Raw genomic sequence first — 14,496 nt, forward strand, 5'->3', positions numbered from 1 at the left:
TATACAGCATAATGTTTTGACTTACATACATCATGAAATGATTACCATAACAAGTTTAGTGAACATCCATCATCTCATATAGATACAACATTAAAGAAATAGATTAAAAATATTTTCCTTGTGACGAGAACGCTTAGGATTTATTCTCTTAGCTCAATATGGTTTTGATTTACATTTCCCTACTGGCTTATGATGTTGAGCATATTTCCATGTGTGTGTAGATAATTTACATACCTATTTTGGAGAAATGCCTATTCAAATATTTTGCTCATTTTTAATTTGTATTGTTTGTCTCCTTCTTGCTGAGTTTTAAGAGTGCTTTATGTATTCCATATACACATCCTTAATCTGATACATGACTTGCAAACATTTTCTTCCATTGTGTGAGTTGTTTTTTTACTTTCCTTTTAAACATTTTTTCTTTTTATTGTTTTCTATTTTCTTGATGGTATCATTTCAGGCACAAAAGTTTTAGTTTTGATAATGTCCAGTTTATCATTGTCATTGCTTTCGTTGTCATATCTAAGAGGTCACTGCAAATCCACAAAGATATACACCCATGTTTTCTTCTATGAGTTTTGTAATTTTTGCACTCACATTGAGGTCTTGATCCATTTTGAGTTAATTTTTGTATATGGTATGAGGTAAGTGTCCAACTTCATTCTTTTGCATGTGAATATTCACTTGTTCCAGCACAATTTGTTGAAAAGGTTTTTTCTTTCCCCTTTTATTTATCTTGACACCCTTGCTGAAAATCAAGTGACCAAAACTATGCGTGCTTATTTCTGGATTCTCAGCTCTAGTACCTCCGTCCGTATGTCTGTCTTTATGCCAGTACCACACTGTCGTGATTACTGTCTCTTTGTATGTTCTGAACATTGTTTTGAAATTGGAAATTGAGAGTCCCCTACATTTGTTCCTTTTCAAGATTGTTCTGGCTCTTCTGCTTCCCTTGAGTTTCCTTATAAATTGTAGGATCAGCTTGTCAATTTCAGAAAAGAAGTCTGCCAGAAGGATGGTGTTGAATAAATGACAAATAAATAAATATAAACACTCTGGAGAGTATTTTCGTAAGAATAGTAAGTCTGCTAATCCACGAACATGGGATGCTTTTCCATTTATTTAAGTCTTAAAATTTCTCTTAGCAATGTTTTGTAATTTTCAGTGTATAATTTTTACACTTTTTTGATTAAATTTATTCCTATTTTGATGCTTTTGTAAATGCAGTTTTTTCTTAACTTTTTTCTATATTGTTCATTGCAAGTGTATAAGAATGCTATTGATTTAAAAAATATATTAAAAAAATAAATGAAAGCCATAAGAGAATTCTAATTAAAAAAAATATATTAATCTGGTATTCTGCAACCTTCTGAACTCACTCAGTCTATCCTTTTTTCAGATCCCATTTAAAATTATGAGGGGACACGAGCACATTGTGAGTTCCTGTAACTTCTGTGTGGATGACACCAAGGTCCTCAGCGGCTCCTATGACTGCACCGTGAAGCTGTGGGTAGGTGGCCCTGCATTAGGCGGAGCCAAAACATCCCATAAGCTTATGTCACCTCTCATGGGATTTCCCTAGTACTGAGTTCCCAGACATTCAAGGATCCCAAAGATTGGAGAAGCCTTTCTGAACAAAGTGCAAGAAGCAGCAGCAAAGTGAGGGCTCACTCTAGTGTTAAGTCACTGGAGAGAGATGAAGTTAGTGTGGCTGCTGTCAGCCTGTTGACTTGGAAACAGTGGGAGCAGGGGTGGAGACCATTGGACCAGGAGCTCGCCAGCTTTTGCTGGAGGATGTGCCTGAGGGTCTCTGAGCTGTGTCATCTCTCTGGGTCTCCTCACTTGGAATATTCAGTTCCATCCACAGAGATGGTATGTCCAGGCCTGGGCGATCACAAGAGGACAGAAAAGTGGGCAAACCTGGGACCTGTCCGTGAAGAGTGATTGGGAGAGGCAGGCCAGAGAATAGGTCAGTGCTGTAAGATGCAGGGGGCAGGGGCCCAGGAACAGGGGTGTGATGGTCAGATGAGGCTATAGAGAGGTGGCCGCTGTGAACTCTTTCAAAGTCTTCAGGGCAGAGCCAGCAGACCCTGGCGGGCCTGCTTGGGTGTTCTGCTGGTCATTCAGGAGAAGAGGAGGAAGTGTCAGGACTGGGAGATGGCAATGACCATCGGGGGCCATTCTGCAGACGACTGTGTGGTGAGGCTGGCCCCCTGGGGAGGACAGTCAGTTCGGAGTTTTGCTATCTCCTCTGGCTTCAGGAGCAGGAGGGGGACAGGATGGAGCGAGTTAAGGCTAATTCCTGGGTTCCAGTTTGGGCAACTAGGTAGAGGATAGCTCTCACCTTCCAGATACCCTTAGAGGGACATCTTCTGGGTCTTGGTGGGTTCCAAGCCAGGAAGACTAGCCAGGAGGGTTTGGGAGCTCTCCAGATAGTTCAAGCCCCACATTAGGGACATACTAGATATTTGACCCTGGGTGGTTACATGACCTCCTAGGCCTCCCTGAATTTCCCTAGGCCCCTCAGGATCAGCTGAGAGCTGGGGCTACTCCAGGGCCTGCCTGGCCCATTCCAGGTCCCTACAGACATCCACTCCTTTCTCTTCTGTGGCCCTTATCCACCACCCCCTCCACCCAGCCCCATGATCTTCTTGCTGGGAACGCCACTGGTTCCTCTGGAAACCCCAGGCCCTTTCTTAGTCCTCTAGGATGACCGAGAAGGCCCAGAAGCAAGGGGGCTTCTGCTGGTTGTCATCACCTGTGGGGAGGGAGGTTGGTGACTTTCTAAGTGTGCATTCTGCTTTACCATCTTCAGATTTTCTCATGTTCTGCTCACCTTTTGAGTCAGTGGGAAGACTCACAGGGGTTTCTGTCTATTTTGGCCAAAGGGTTTCTCTCTCTCTAAGGGTAAGTCTGCCTGCTTTTTCTGGTTGTCCCAGTATTAGGGACCATCCATCAAGACATCCCTGACTCCCCACAGCAGCCTCACTGCCCTTGCTTCCTGCCTACTCCATGCTCCTTCCAGGATGCAGTCACCGCAGCCTGTCCAAACTCCCTCCATCCCTGACCTGCTCACAGCCCTACCACTCTGTTCCACCTTCTCCAGTTGCTCCCTCTCCACCCTCTGCCCTCCTTCATACATTCATGCCTAGTTGCAAAATCACCCAGTTCTCTGGTCTCCCTGCCTTAGCTGCCCCTCCAACAGGTCCTCTTTGCTCCTCCTGGCTCTCTTTTCTCCATCTTTGTTTCTGCTCCTGGCTCCTCCTGTGGCTCTCCCTGCCCCAGTTACAGTTCTTGGGTGAGCCCTCCCTCAGGGGGTGACAAGTCATTACCATGTGCATCACCTTCTCCATTGAGGTATCTTTGGAAAAAGTCTCCTTGCCTCTCTCTTTTCTCCCCCACTCTCATCACTGTTTTCCCCCTCAAACCCACCACAAGCCCAAATATCTAGCTTAGCCTTTATTTATTTATTTGGCTGCACCGGGTTTTAGTTGCAGCATGTGGGATCTAGTTCCCTGACCAGTGATCAAACCTGGGCCCCATGCATTGGGGGTGCGGAGTTTTAACCATTGATCCACCAGGGAAGTCCCCTGGCTTAAGCTTTAAAAAGGCTCCCTTTCTCCTAACTGAAGATCATTGTGAATAATTTAGAAAATCCATCAATGTATGAAGAAGTGGGGGAAAAAATTATCCTTATCTTACACCCAGTCGTCCTCTAGTATGGTACATCTCTTTTCAGTCATTATAGAAAAAACTGCTTTGCTAGTCTTTCTCATATTATGAAGGTAAGATGGCTTTATCAAAAAACATAAGAACATAAGAAACACAAAAGAACAAAAAACATTAAGAACACAAAGGAAAAAAATCATTCTGTGAATCGTGGGTAAACTGCCGTGAAAAGGTTGGAGTGTAGTTTCTTTTTCCTGTTTGAACATGTGTACACATATTTATGAAATTGAGACCACACAGTAAAACTGTTTATATAGCAACAGTAAATATGGGCTACAAATACCGTCTCACCGCCTTTATTAGAACCACGTTCTCACCATTCATTCAAAGTCCAACCAACCAATCTTCAATTATCTGAATCCACAGAAAGGGTTCCTGGTCCCAAACGTCAAGTGAAGGGGTAACTGTCTCCATTTGTTTTCCCATACCCCTAGCCGATGGCCCAGTTATTTCAAGAAACATTCAGTACAAAACATAGACATTTCCACTGTCTGGCAACATCTGGCTCTATTGCCATGTAGCTCTCCTGCCAAGCAATTCATGGCAGTGCTCATTTTCCAAGAGGGTCATCAGTCCACGATTGCTATTTTCCCTCTTGGCCATATGGTGGCACTATCGAGCACTGAACCTGTGCAGCCCCATAGACCTCACATTCTGTTCTAGTGCTGCCATTAGCTGGCCCAGGGCTAAAGCCAGAGACTGCAATAGGCCTCATCCTCAGGACCCACAGTGATCATTTTTTTTTTTAGTTCCCAGACACATTTTTTTTTTGGCAACCCCATGGACTCTACAGTCTATGGAATTCTCCAGGCCAGAATACTGGAGTGGGTAGCCTTTCCCTTCTCTAGGGATCTTCCCAACCCAGGGATCGAACCCAGGTCTCCCTCATTGCAGGCAGATTCTTTACCAGCTGAGCCACATGGGAAGCCCTCAGACACATACTTTTTTTTAGAGTAACACACCCTCCAGGGAGGCTGGATCATCGGCCATCTGCTGCTGCTGCTGCTGCTAAGTCGCTCCAGTCGTGTCCGACTCTGTGCGACCCCATAGACGGCAGCTCACCAGGCTCCCCCGTCCCTGGGATTCTCCAGGCAAGAACACTGGAGTGGGTTGCCATTTCCTTCTCCAGGATCATCGGCCATCAGAGGCAGTCATTTCTTCCCAAGTCATGAGGCTCATGAGCTGAGCCTCCAGCCTGGATATCTCCTGCCTCCATGAGTTCCTCTTTGGTATCTCTTCCTGCCAGGGGGCTTTGATTAAGGACCTGGCTGTTTAGAGTCTCATGGAGCAGGGGTTGAGGGACTGGATCTGTGCAGAAAAGAGTTTGCACAGGTGGCCTGAAGCTGCTGTCCCTGCAAAGACCCGCTGGCAAGGCTGGCCTTGGCTGGCATCTGGGAACTTCACTGGCAAACACTGTCCTACAGTCATATGAATCTTTCCCTAGGTGATGCAGGGGGCTTGCTGTGTCCAGACTGTGCAGTCCACGTGGGTGATGCTTGTGTGACCAGACCCCAGTAAAAATCTGGGTCCCGAGGCTCAGGTGCACCTCCCTAGAAGACAGCACCTGACGTGTTGTTATGACTGGTTGCTGGAGGAATTAAGCTCATCCCATGCTACTCACAGGGAGAGACTGTCTTTTTCAAAATTTATTTATTTTTAATTGAAGGATAAATTGCTTTACAATATTGCATTGGCCATTCATCAACATGAATCAGCCATAGGTATACATATGTCTCCTCCCTCTTGAACCTCCCTCCCACCTCCCACCCCTTCCCACCCCTCTAGGTTGTTATAGAGCTTCTGTTTGAGTTCCCTGAGTCACACAGCTAATTCCCATTGGCTATCTATTTTACATATCTTAGTGTATATGTTTCCATGCTACTAGGGAGAGACTCTTGGAAGCAGTGCCTGGTTTTCTCTGGACCTCACCCCATGTGCCCTTCCCTTTGCTGATTTTGCTTTGTGTGCTTTGGCTGCTGTAAATCTTAGCTGTGAGCATGCCTGTATTCTGAGTCCTATGAATCCTGGAGAATCATCAGTCTTGAGGGTGGTCCTGGGGACCCCTGACACAGAGCCCTCTGCCTGCCAGCAGGCTTATGGTCTTAATTGAATTGGTCTCTGCATATCAGGGAGAATTGTCCCGGCCTAGTCTGGTCAGGCCAAAAGCTCTCCCAACCAGGCACCATGATTTCACATAACAATGCAGGGTCTTTCTAGAAATTCATTGTCTTGCTAATAGCATTTGTTTCAAGGGGACTTTCCACCTCGGCTTATCCTGAAAAGTTGTGGACACATTTTTTTTTTTTCCAAAGATTTTTTGATGTGGACCATTTTTACAGTCTTTATTGAGTTTGTTACACTGTTGTTTTTGTTTTGGTTTTTTGGCCACGATGCCTGTGGGATCGTAGCTCCCTGACCAGGGATTGAACCTGCACCCCATGAACTGGAAGGTGAAATCTTAACCACTGGCGCGCCAGGGAAGTCTCTGCATTTATTGAAAGCATTTTTATTTCTGTCACTCAAGCACCTTTCACATTGGTGCCCTCATTGTTCCTATCATATTACCAGTTATTATTACTACTTTGTCCTCATCATATTCTCTAGTTATCTCCCTTCAGTGTGGTAACAGTTGCCTGGGTCCCTCTGTTGGCTGTCTTAGAGTTTAACTGCCCCCTTAAGGTGGACACAGACTGCTGCCGGTGAGTTTGCTGTCTGTCCCCTAAAACACACGACGAACCCTTTTCCATTAAACTTTTCATTTGGAGTATAGTCAATTAACAATGTTGTGATAGTTTCAGATGGACAGCAAAAGGACTCAGCCATCCATATACATGTATGCATTCTCCCCCGAACTCCCCTCCCATCCAGGCTGCCACATAACACTGAGCAGAGTTCCCTGTGCTATACAATAGGACCTTGTTAGTTATCCATCTTAAATATAGCAGTGTGTGCATGTTGATCCCAAACTCCTTAACTATCTCTTCCCCCGACTCTTCCCCCCTGGCAACCGTAAGTTCATTGATGAACCTTTTTTGTGCACAAGTCTTTGACCACAATTTAGATTATTTACTTAGGGAAGACTGTCCCCGCGGGGGCCGCCCTGCCCCCGCCCCAAAATAGAATTGCTGGTTCAAACTGTGGGAATTTTTAGAAAGTTCTTGAAAGATCTTGCTAGATTCTGTGAAGCCTCTTTGGCCAGGAGAGAACAAGAATATTACCTGTTTGCAGCTTTGCCTTCAGAGTGGCCCGTTTCCATGGGCCACTTCCATGGACGGGGAGTTTCCTGGGGATGCCGTGGATGGTGATGGTGGCCTTCTTGCCCTGGGAGTGGTGGGGAAGTCTTTTCACCCTTCTGAGCTGGGGGAAGCGTCATAGGACCGTGGGTACTCAACCAAGCTCAGGGTTGATGCTGAACTCAGCTCATTGCTTCGGTTGACACTTTAGTGACCTCTGACCCTCTCCCACTCTCTCCTGCTGATCCGAGGATGCTATGGATGGATCCATTGTTCGGGATTTTGAGCCGGTGCCCGAAGGTCCTGTTTTAGAATGCAGCATCACAGCTGACAGCAGAAGGTGACTTGCCCTCATTTGACTCTGGTCAGGAAGGTGAGCGGGAAGGGCAGGCCCGCACACAGCATGCCAGGGACCCTTCACTGTCTTTTCAGCAAACACCTGACCTTACACTCCCGTATGCTGGTCTCATGGTTTCCATCTTTTGCTGTGAGAACCAAGTAGATGTGGTGACTCTGAAAATTTTAAATGCCAAAAAGACGAAATGTACTGTGACTGAAGCCACTCTGAATGTTCTCCGTGGAGTTTCTTTCCCGCGGTCACACCTGTGGACCAGCTGCAAGGTTCGCTAGTGATTCAGTGCAGGCCCTCATGTCACAGGGGGAAACCAGGGCCCAGGAAGAAAGCCTGAGCCGTCACCTGGGGAGAGTTGGTTTGGGAGGCCGCCCTGGGGTGCATTTGCATTCACGCTTCACACAGATGTGAGATGAGCCTTTAAAAGGGGATTTGCTTTAAAATGGATTTGCTTTTACCCTGAGCAGCAGCTACAAAATTAATCTACTAATGAAAACACATGGGGGAATGTAAGCTTCATGTACATGCTCATTCGCTCAGGCATGTCTGACTCTGCGACCCCATGGACTGTAGCCTGCCAGGCTCCTCTTTTTCCAGGCAAGAATATTGGAGTGGGTTGTCACTTCCTACTCCAGGGTAAGCTTCATGGGAATTTATCTCATATAGAGGACACATTGTCACTGAAACATGCGATGTAAGAAGACAAGGGTACACTTATATTACTGGGTTGGCCAAAAAATTCATTAGGGCTTTTCCATAACATGGGAAAATCTGTATGAACTCTTTAGCCAGCCTAATAGTGTAAATGTACAAGAAAGCATTCAGAATAAAATGAGCTATGACAGTCTTATCCTGTAAAAAAAAAAAAAAGATGTGAAATCAGTACAAGAAGTGATTGATCCTTGTGAGTTGTAGCTATCCTTCTAAAAGAAGTCAATTACAGAATAGAAGAAATGATACCTTTAATGCCCCAGATAGAAAAGGACATATTTGGGTGGCCGATTAAAGGATTAAGGAAGAGAATGGTGTCATGGTGCCTTCTGTGTTAGGATCTTTCTGTTTTCACTGAGAACCCCCAGTTCTCCAGGGGCCTCATGAAGTATCTTTAGAAAGATTCAAGTATTTTTTGCAGTCTTGGTCCTAAACTGTAGAAACTGTCTGTTAAATATTTGATCTTTCTTAGAAACCACAGGCGTAATAGTCTGGGTCGTTAAGACTCTTGTCATTTTCTTTCCAGAATCGTTGCAGCATCTTATGACAAAACAGTGAGGGCTTGGGACGTTGAAACAGGCAAGCTGCTGGTATGTATGCTCTGCCCTGGTGGAGATGTCACAGCACAGGGTCTTCTGGTTTTTTTTGTTTTTTTTTTTTTTTTTCATGTTTTAATTGGAGTATAATTGCTTTACAATATTGTGTTAGTTTCTGCTGTTCAGTGATGTGAATCAGCTCTATGTAAACATATATCCCCTCCCTCTTGAGCCTTCCTCCCACTGCCCCCGCCCAGCACATCACACTCCTTTAGGTCATCACAGAGCATCGAGCTGAGATCTCTGTGCCATGCAGCAGTTTCCTGCCAGCTTTTGTTTTACACATGGTAGTATATCCCATGGACAGAGGAGCCTGGTAGGCTGCAGTCCATGGGGTCTCAAAGAGTCAGACACAGGACACGACTAAGCGACTTCACCTTCACTTTTCACTTTCATGCATTGGAGAAGGAAATGGCAACCCACTCCAGTGTTCTTGCCTGGAGAATCCCAGGGACAGGGGAGCCTGGTGGACTGCCGTCTGTGGGGTCACACAGAGTCGGACACGACTGAAGCGACTTAGCAGCAGCAGCAGCAGTATATATATATATATGTGTGTTAATGCTGTTCTCTCAGTTCATCTCACCCTCTCCTTCCCTGCCTACAATACAGGTTCTTTGCTGGGCCTTAGGTGGCCTTGAGCTGGTCATGGATTGGGAAGAGTAGCCAATCTTCCGGGAAAGGAAAATTTTCTTAGGGACCCAACGTGATGGATGGTGGGCTTCAGGGAAGGAAAGCTATCTGAAGCGGGCAGAGGAGGGCTCTGTTTCAGGGATGGGGAGGATGGGTATAAGGGAAGAAGTAGAGGTAGGGAGGGTAGCATTACAAACTGAGAGAACTGTGTGGGAAAAGAGACCCTCCCCTGTGGGATGTTGGCTTTTAACAGGGGCAGGAAGTAGAGCTGAGGCCACAGGGTAAAGGCCATGTGGCCAAAGGACAAGGCAACTGGTTCCCAGTCTGTTCTCCATCTGAGAAGGGGCCACCATCCATCCATCCATCCATCCAATGGGCCCAGGATCCCTCTGTCTCCTGCCTAATGTCCGGGCAGCCCTGAGCCTGCTCAGGCGCTCTGCAGGGTTTCCTGCTCCATCCCTGCTGCCCTCCCTGCCCACCCCACCCCACCCCAGGCAGCTTCTCGTCACCTCTCTTCTCCCTTTCTCCCTTTCTCCTCTGTTCTCTCCTTAAAAACAACAACAACAACAACAAACTTTCTTTTTAGTGCAAAGATTAATTTATTTTCATTGTGAAACATTTTTAGAAAGAGAAGCCCAGTGTAAAAAAAATAGTGTAACAGTTAGCATCTTGGTGTCTCTTTTCCTGTACACACCTTACATATGAACACGGGCAAGCGTGATAACATGACATGTTCTGCTGACAACAGTGTCATTATATATGATCACTGATTACTCCTGACTTTTAGCATTTTCCCAAATGCTTATTTCATCTCACATAAACGTCCTGCTCTTGTCTCTAGCCTCTTTGTCGTTCTCTTCTTGTTAAAAAACTCTCCCCAGGATGTTTTTATTTATTTTTACAAAATATTTGTTTATTTATTTGGCTGCCCCAGGTCTTAGTTGAAGCATGTGGAATCTTTAGTTGTGGCATGCGGGCTCTAGTTCCCTGACCAGGGGTCAAACCCAGGCTGCCTGCATGGAGAGTGAGAAGTCTTAGCCACTGGACCACCTGAGAAGTCCCTTCGGTAAACTTGTTTTAGTACTTTTATTATTTTTGTTGCACAGGATGTCCATGCCACTTGCCATCTATAGGGCTGAGTTAGTGATCCACTGCTGCTTGACAAACTATTCCGGAACTTATTTTCAAGCAACAAGCATTTATGGCCACGCAGAGTTTCTTTTTTCTGAAATAATTAACGTGTTTTGGCTGCACTGGGTCTTCCTTGCTGCACATGAGCTTTCTCTAGTTGCTCTCTGATTGTGGTTCTCACTGTGGTGGCTTCTCTTGTCGCAGAGCACAGGCTCTAGAGCACAGGCTCAGTAGTTGCGGTGCCTGGGCTTAGTTGCCCCTCAGCGTGGGGGTCTTCCCAATCCAGGGATTGAACCTGTGTTCCCTGCGCTAGCAGGCAGACTCTCAACCACTGGACCGCCACGGAAGTCCTTGCAGAGTTTCGTGACAGAACTTTTGGAGCAGGTTAGCCAGTGGTTCTGGCTTAGGTTTCTTGTGAGGTCATGGTTAGGATGTCATCTGGGGCTGCAGTCTTCTGAAGGCTCACTGAGGGTCTCCTTCCAAGTTGGCTGTTGGCAGGAGCCCTCGGTTCCTTTGCACCCAAGTCTCTCCATAGGGTTGCTTGAGTGTCCTCAGGACATGGCGGTTTACTCCCTCAGAGCAAGCGACTCAAGAGATGGCAGGAGGAAACCCTGGTTTTCTTCTTCTTTTTTTTTTTTTTAATTTTTGTGGTTATAGCTGGTTTGCAGTGTTTCAGGCATATGGCAAAGTGATTCAGGTATGTATTTGTGTGCATGTGTGTGTATATATGTGTACATTATAAACGTGTATATTTATGAATATAAACACATATATTCTTTTTCAGATTCTTTTGCATTATAGGATATTATCCCACCCCCACTTTCCCCTTTGGTAAACATAAACTTGTTTTCTATGTCTGCCAGTCTATTTCTGTTTTGTAAATAAGTTCTTTTGTATCATTTTGTTAAGATTCCACAATAAATGATATCATATGATATTTGTCTTTGTCTGACTTATTTCACTTAGTATGATATTAATAATCTCTAGGTCCATCCAGGTTGCTGCAAATGGCAATAATTCATTCTTTTTTATGGCTGAGTAGTATTCCATTTTATGTACATACCATATCTTTTTTTTAATCTCTTCATCTACCAGTGAGCCTTTAGTTGTGTTCATGTCATGGCTATTGTAGATAGTTCTGCTGTGATCATTGGGGTGCATGGATCTTTTTGTTGTTTGTTTGTTTCGCTGTGTCAGGTCTTAGTTGCAGCATGCAGAGTCTGTTGTGTCGCGAAGGATCTTTCGTTGTGGTACACAGGCTCCAGAACGTGTGGGCTTGGTAGCTGTGGTGTGCAGGCTTGGTTGCTCTGTGGCATGCGGGGTCTTAGTTCCTCGACCAGGGATCAAACCCACATCCCTTGCATTGGAAGGTGGATTCTTAACCACTGGACCACCAGGGGAGTCCCACATACATCTTTTTGGATTAGAATTTTCATCTTTTGCAGATGTATACCCAGGAGTGGGATTGCTGGATTATAGGGTAGCTGTGCTGCTACTGCTGCTGCTGCTAAGTCGCTTCAGTCGTGTCCGACTCTGTGTGACCCCGTGGACTGCAGCCTACCAGGCTCCTCCATCCATGGGCTTTTCCAGGCAAGAGTACTGGAGTGGGGTGCCATCACCTTCTCCAAGGGTAGCTCTAGTTTTAGTTTTTTAAGGAACCTCCATACTGTTCTCTGTAGTGGCTGCACCAAATTATATTCCCACCCACAATGTAGGAGGGGTCCCTTTTCTCCATACCCTCTCTAGCATTTATTATTCGTAGACTTTTTGATGATGACCATTCTGACTGGTGTGAGGTGATAGCTCTTTGTAGTTTTGGTTTGCATTTCTCTAGTGATTAGTGATGTTGAACATTTTTGCATGCGCCTGTTGGCCATCTGTATGTTTTCTTTGGATAAAGCCCTGGTTTCTGTTGTGACCTAGTATCACAACAGTGATACTAGTTTTACAACATACCACTTTTGCTATGTTGTATCCAAAGAAGTAACTCACTGGGTTGAGCCCACACCCTTGGGGTAATTAGACTCCACCCTGAGACTTCCCTGGTGGCTCAGACGTTAAAGAATCTGCCTACATTCCTGCAGTTCCAGATTTGATCCCTGGAATGGGAAGATTCCTCTGCATAAGGTAATGGACACCCACTCTACAGTTCTTGCCTGGAGAATTCCATGGACAGAGTTGCCGGCTGGGCTGCAGTCCACGGGGTCGCAAAAATTCAGACATGACTGAGTGACTTTCACTTTTGTGAAGAGAGGACTGTCAAAGAATTGGGGAGCATATTTAAAAAGCTTCACAACAGTAATACCATAATTTATGACATACAGAGAGATTTTCCTTTCCTAGAATGAGTAGCTCTCTGTCCTGAGGGGCTGGGACTGTAGAGTCTTGTCCTCCAGGCAGACTTGTTTACCAAACTGAACAAGAGCCAAGTTGGCCATTACTAGAACCTTGCTGCCAGTTCTGCTCGGTGCCCCCTATCCTTGTTCGTCTCTCCTGGACACACATTAATTACATGTATTAATTAAAAATTAATTCATGAAAACTAAACATTCAGTTCCTTGTTTGCACTAGTCTATTACAAGAACTCAGTGGCCACATGTGGCCAGTGGCTGGCGTATTGAACAGTGCCTAGATAGAATATTTCAGAAAGTCCTGCTGGAACACTGGGCTAGAGAGAAACCTTTTGATTGTTGCTCTATTGCAGTGGAAGCTCAGTCATGAAACCTTCATAGTCTCCGCTAAGTGTTCCCCTGATGGTAAATACGTGGTCTTGGGCTTGGATGTGGATCATGGAATCTTTATAATAGATGCGAAAGACTCCACCACTGTGTCCCGTATCAAAGGTGAGTTTGTGTGGGCTCCCTGCTCTGTTCTGTCTATTATGATAACAGCCACTTGTCGCTTGAATGACAGTGACTTTATTGTTTTACTTGGTAAATCAGCAGTGCTGTGAACCATGTCATTAAAGATGGGACATTGATGGATAAAAGTGAAGTGAAAGTCGCTCAGTCACGTCCGACTCTTTGTGACCCAGGCCAGAATACTGGAGTGGGTAGAATCCAAGTTCTCCAGGCCAGAATAGTGGTGTGGGTAGCCTTTCCCTTCTCCAGGGGATCTTCCCAACCCCCAGGGATTGAACCCAGGTCTCCCGCATTGCAGGTGGATTCTTTACCAACTAAGCTATCAGGAAAGCCCTGATGGATAAAAACATGGGCAATTAAAATCAAGAGTGGTTAAGGCTTTTCCACTCAGTCTCATGCTTATAATAAATGAAACATTGTTCTGCTCCAGCTTCACATGGACATTTAAAGTTCATGTTTTATTGAATGAAGATCCAAGCTTCTTGGCTTGCCTGGTGGCTCAGATGGTAGTCTGCCTGCAATGTAGGAGACCCAGGTTCGATCCTTTGGTTTGGAAGATCTCCTGGAGAAGGAAATGGCAACTCAGTCCAGTATTCTTGCCTGAAAAATCCCGTAGATGGAAGAGCCCAGCAGGCTACAGTCCATGGAGCCATAAAGAGTTGGACATGACTAAGCGACTCCGCTTTCTTTCTTTCCAGGCTTCTTAACATTTTATGTGTATTTTCCCACATTCTTCCTTCTTTATTGCTAAGTCACCAGGAAAGCCCATAAAAATAATAATCACTGATTATTAATAACATATTTATTCTAGTGTTTTATAATAGTGATGATTAGCAATTTTATTACTATCAATTATCATGTATAAAAAAACAAATTCAGATAATTAAAAAGACTAGAATGGCAACTCCTGAAAAAACAGTCATCAAATGTCAATTTCCTGGTTGTGATCCTATGCAATCATTGTGTAAGAGGTCACCATTGGGGGAAACTGAGTGACAGGCATACAGGGTCTCTCTGTAGGAGTCCTTACAACTGCATGTGAGTTAACAGTTAACTCAGAAGAAAAAAGCATAATCATTGGGAAAAAAATTTCAAAGTGTGTAAGCAGTGGGTTTCCGCAGTGGCTAAAGTGGTAAAAAAAAAATCTGCTTTCAACGCAGGAGACGTGAGTTCGGTCCCTGGTCAGGAAGATCCCCTGGAGGAGGAAATGGCAACCCACTCCAGGATTCTTGCCTAGAAAATCCCCATGGACA

General features: G+C 45.1%; 1 protein-coding gene across 1 annotated transcript in view; it reads left to right on the forward strand.

Moving 5' to 3' along the window:
• Positions 1 to 14,496, forward strand: part of WDR88 (WD repeat domain 88) — a 48,180-nt gene that overhangs the window by 9,888 nt on the left and 23,796 nt on the right. The window contains exons 2-5 of the mRNA XM_086351765.1: positions 1,400 to 1,510; positions 7,214 to 7,302; positions 8,552 to 8,615; positions 13,087 to 13,225. Of these exons, the coding sequence (XP_086207891.1) occupies positions 1,400 to 1,510; positions 7,214 to 7,302; positions 8,552 to 8,615; positions 13,087 to 13,225 (403 nt within the window). The remainder of the gene's footprint in view (positions 1 to 1,399; positions 1,511 to 7,213; positions 7,303 to 8,551; positions 8,616 to 13,086; positions 13,226 to 14,496) is intronic.

The sequence above is a fragment of the Bos grunniens genome, chromosome 18 (assembly GCF_055505025.1).
Source record: "Bos grunniens cultivar Pamir isolate PY7600 chromosome 18, Bosgru_T2T1.0, whole genome shotgun sequence".
NCBI lineage: Eukaryota > Metazoa > Chordata > Mammalia > Artiodactyla > Bovidae > Bos > Bos grunniens.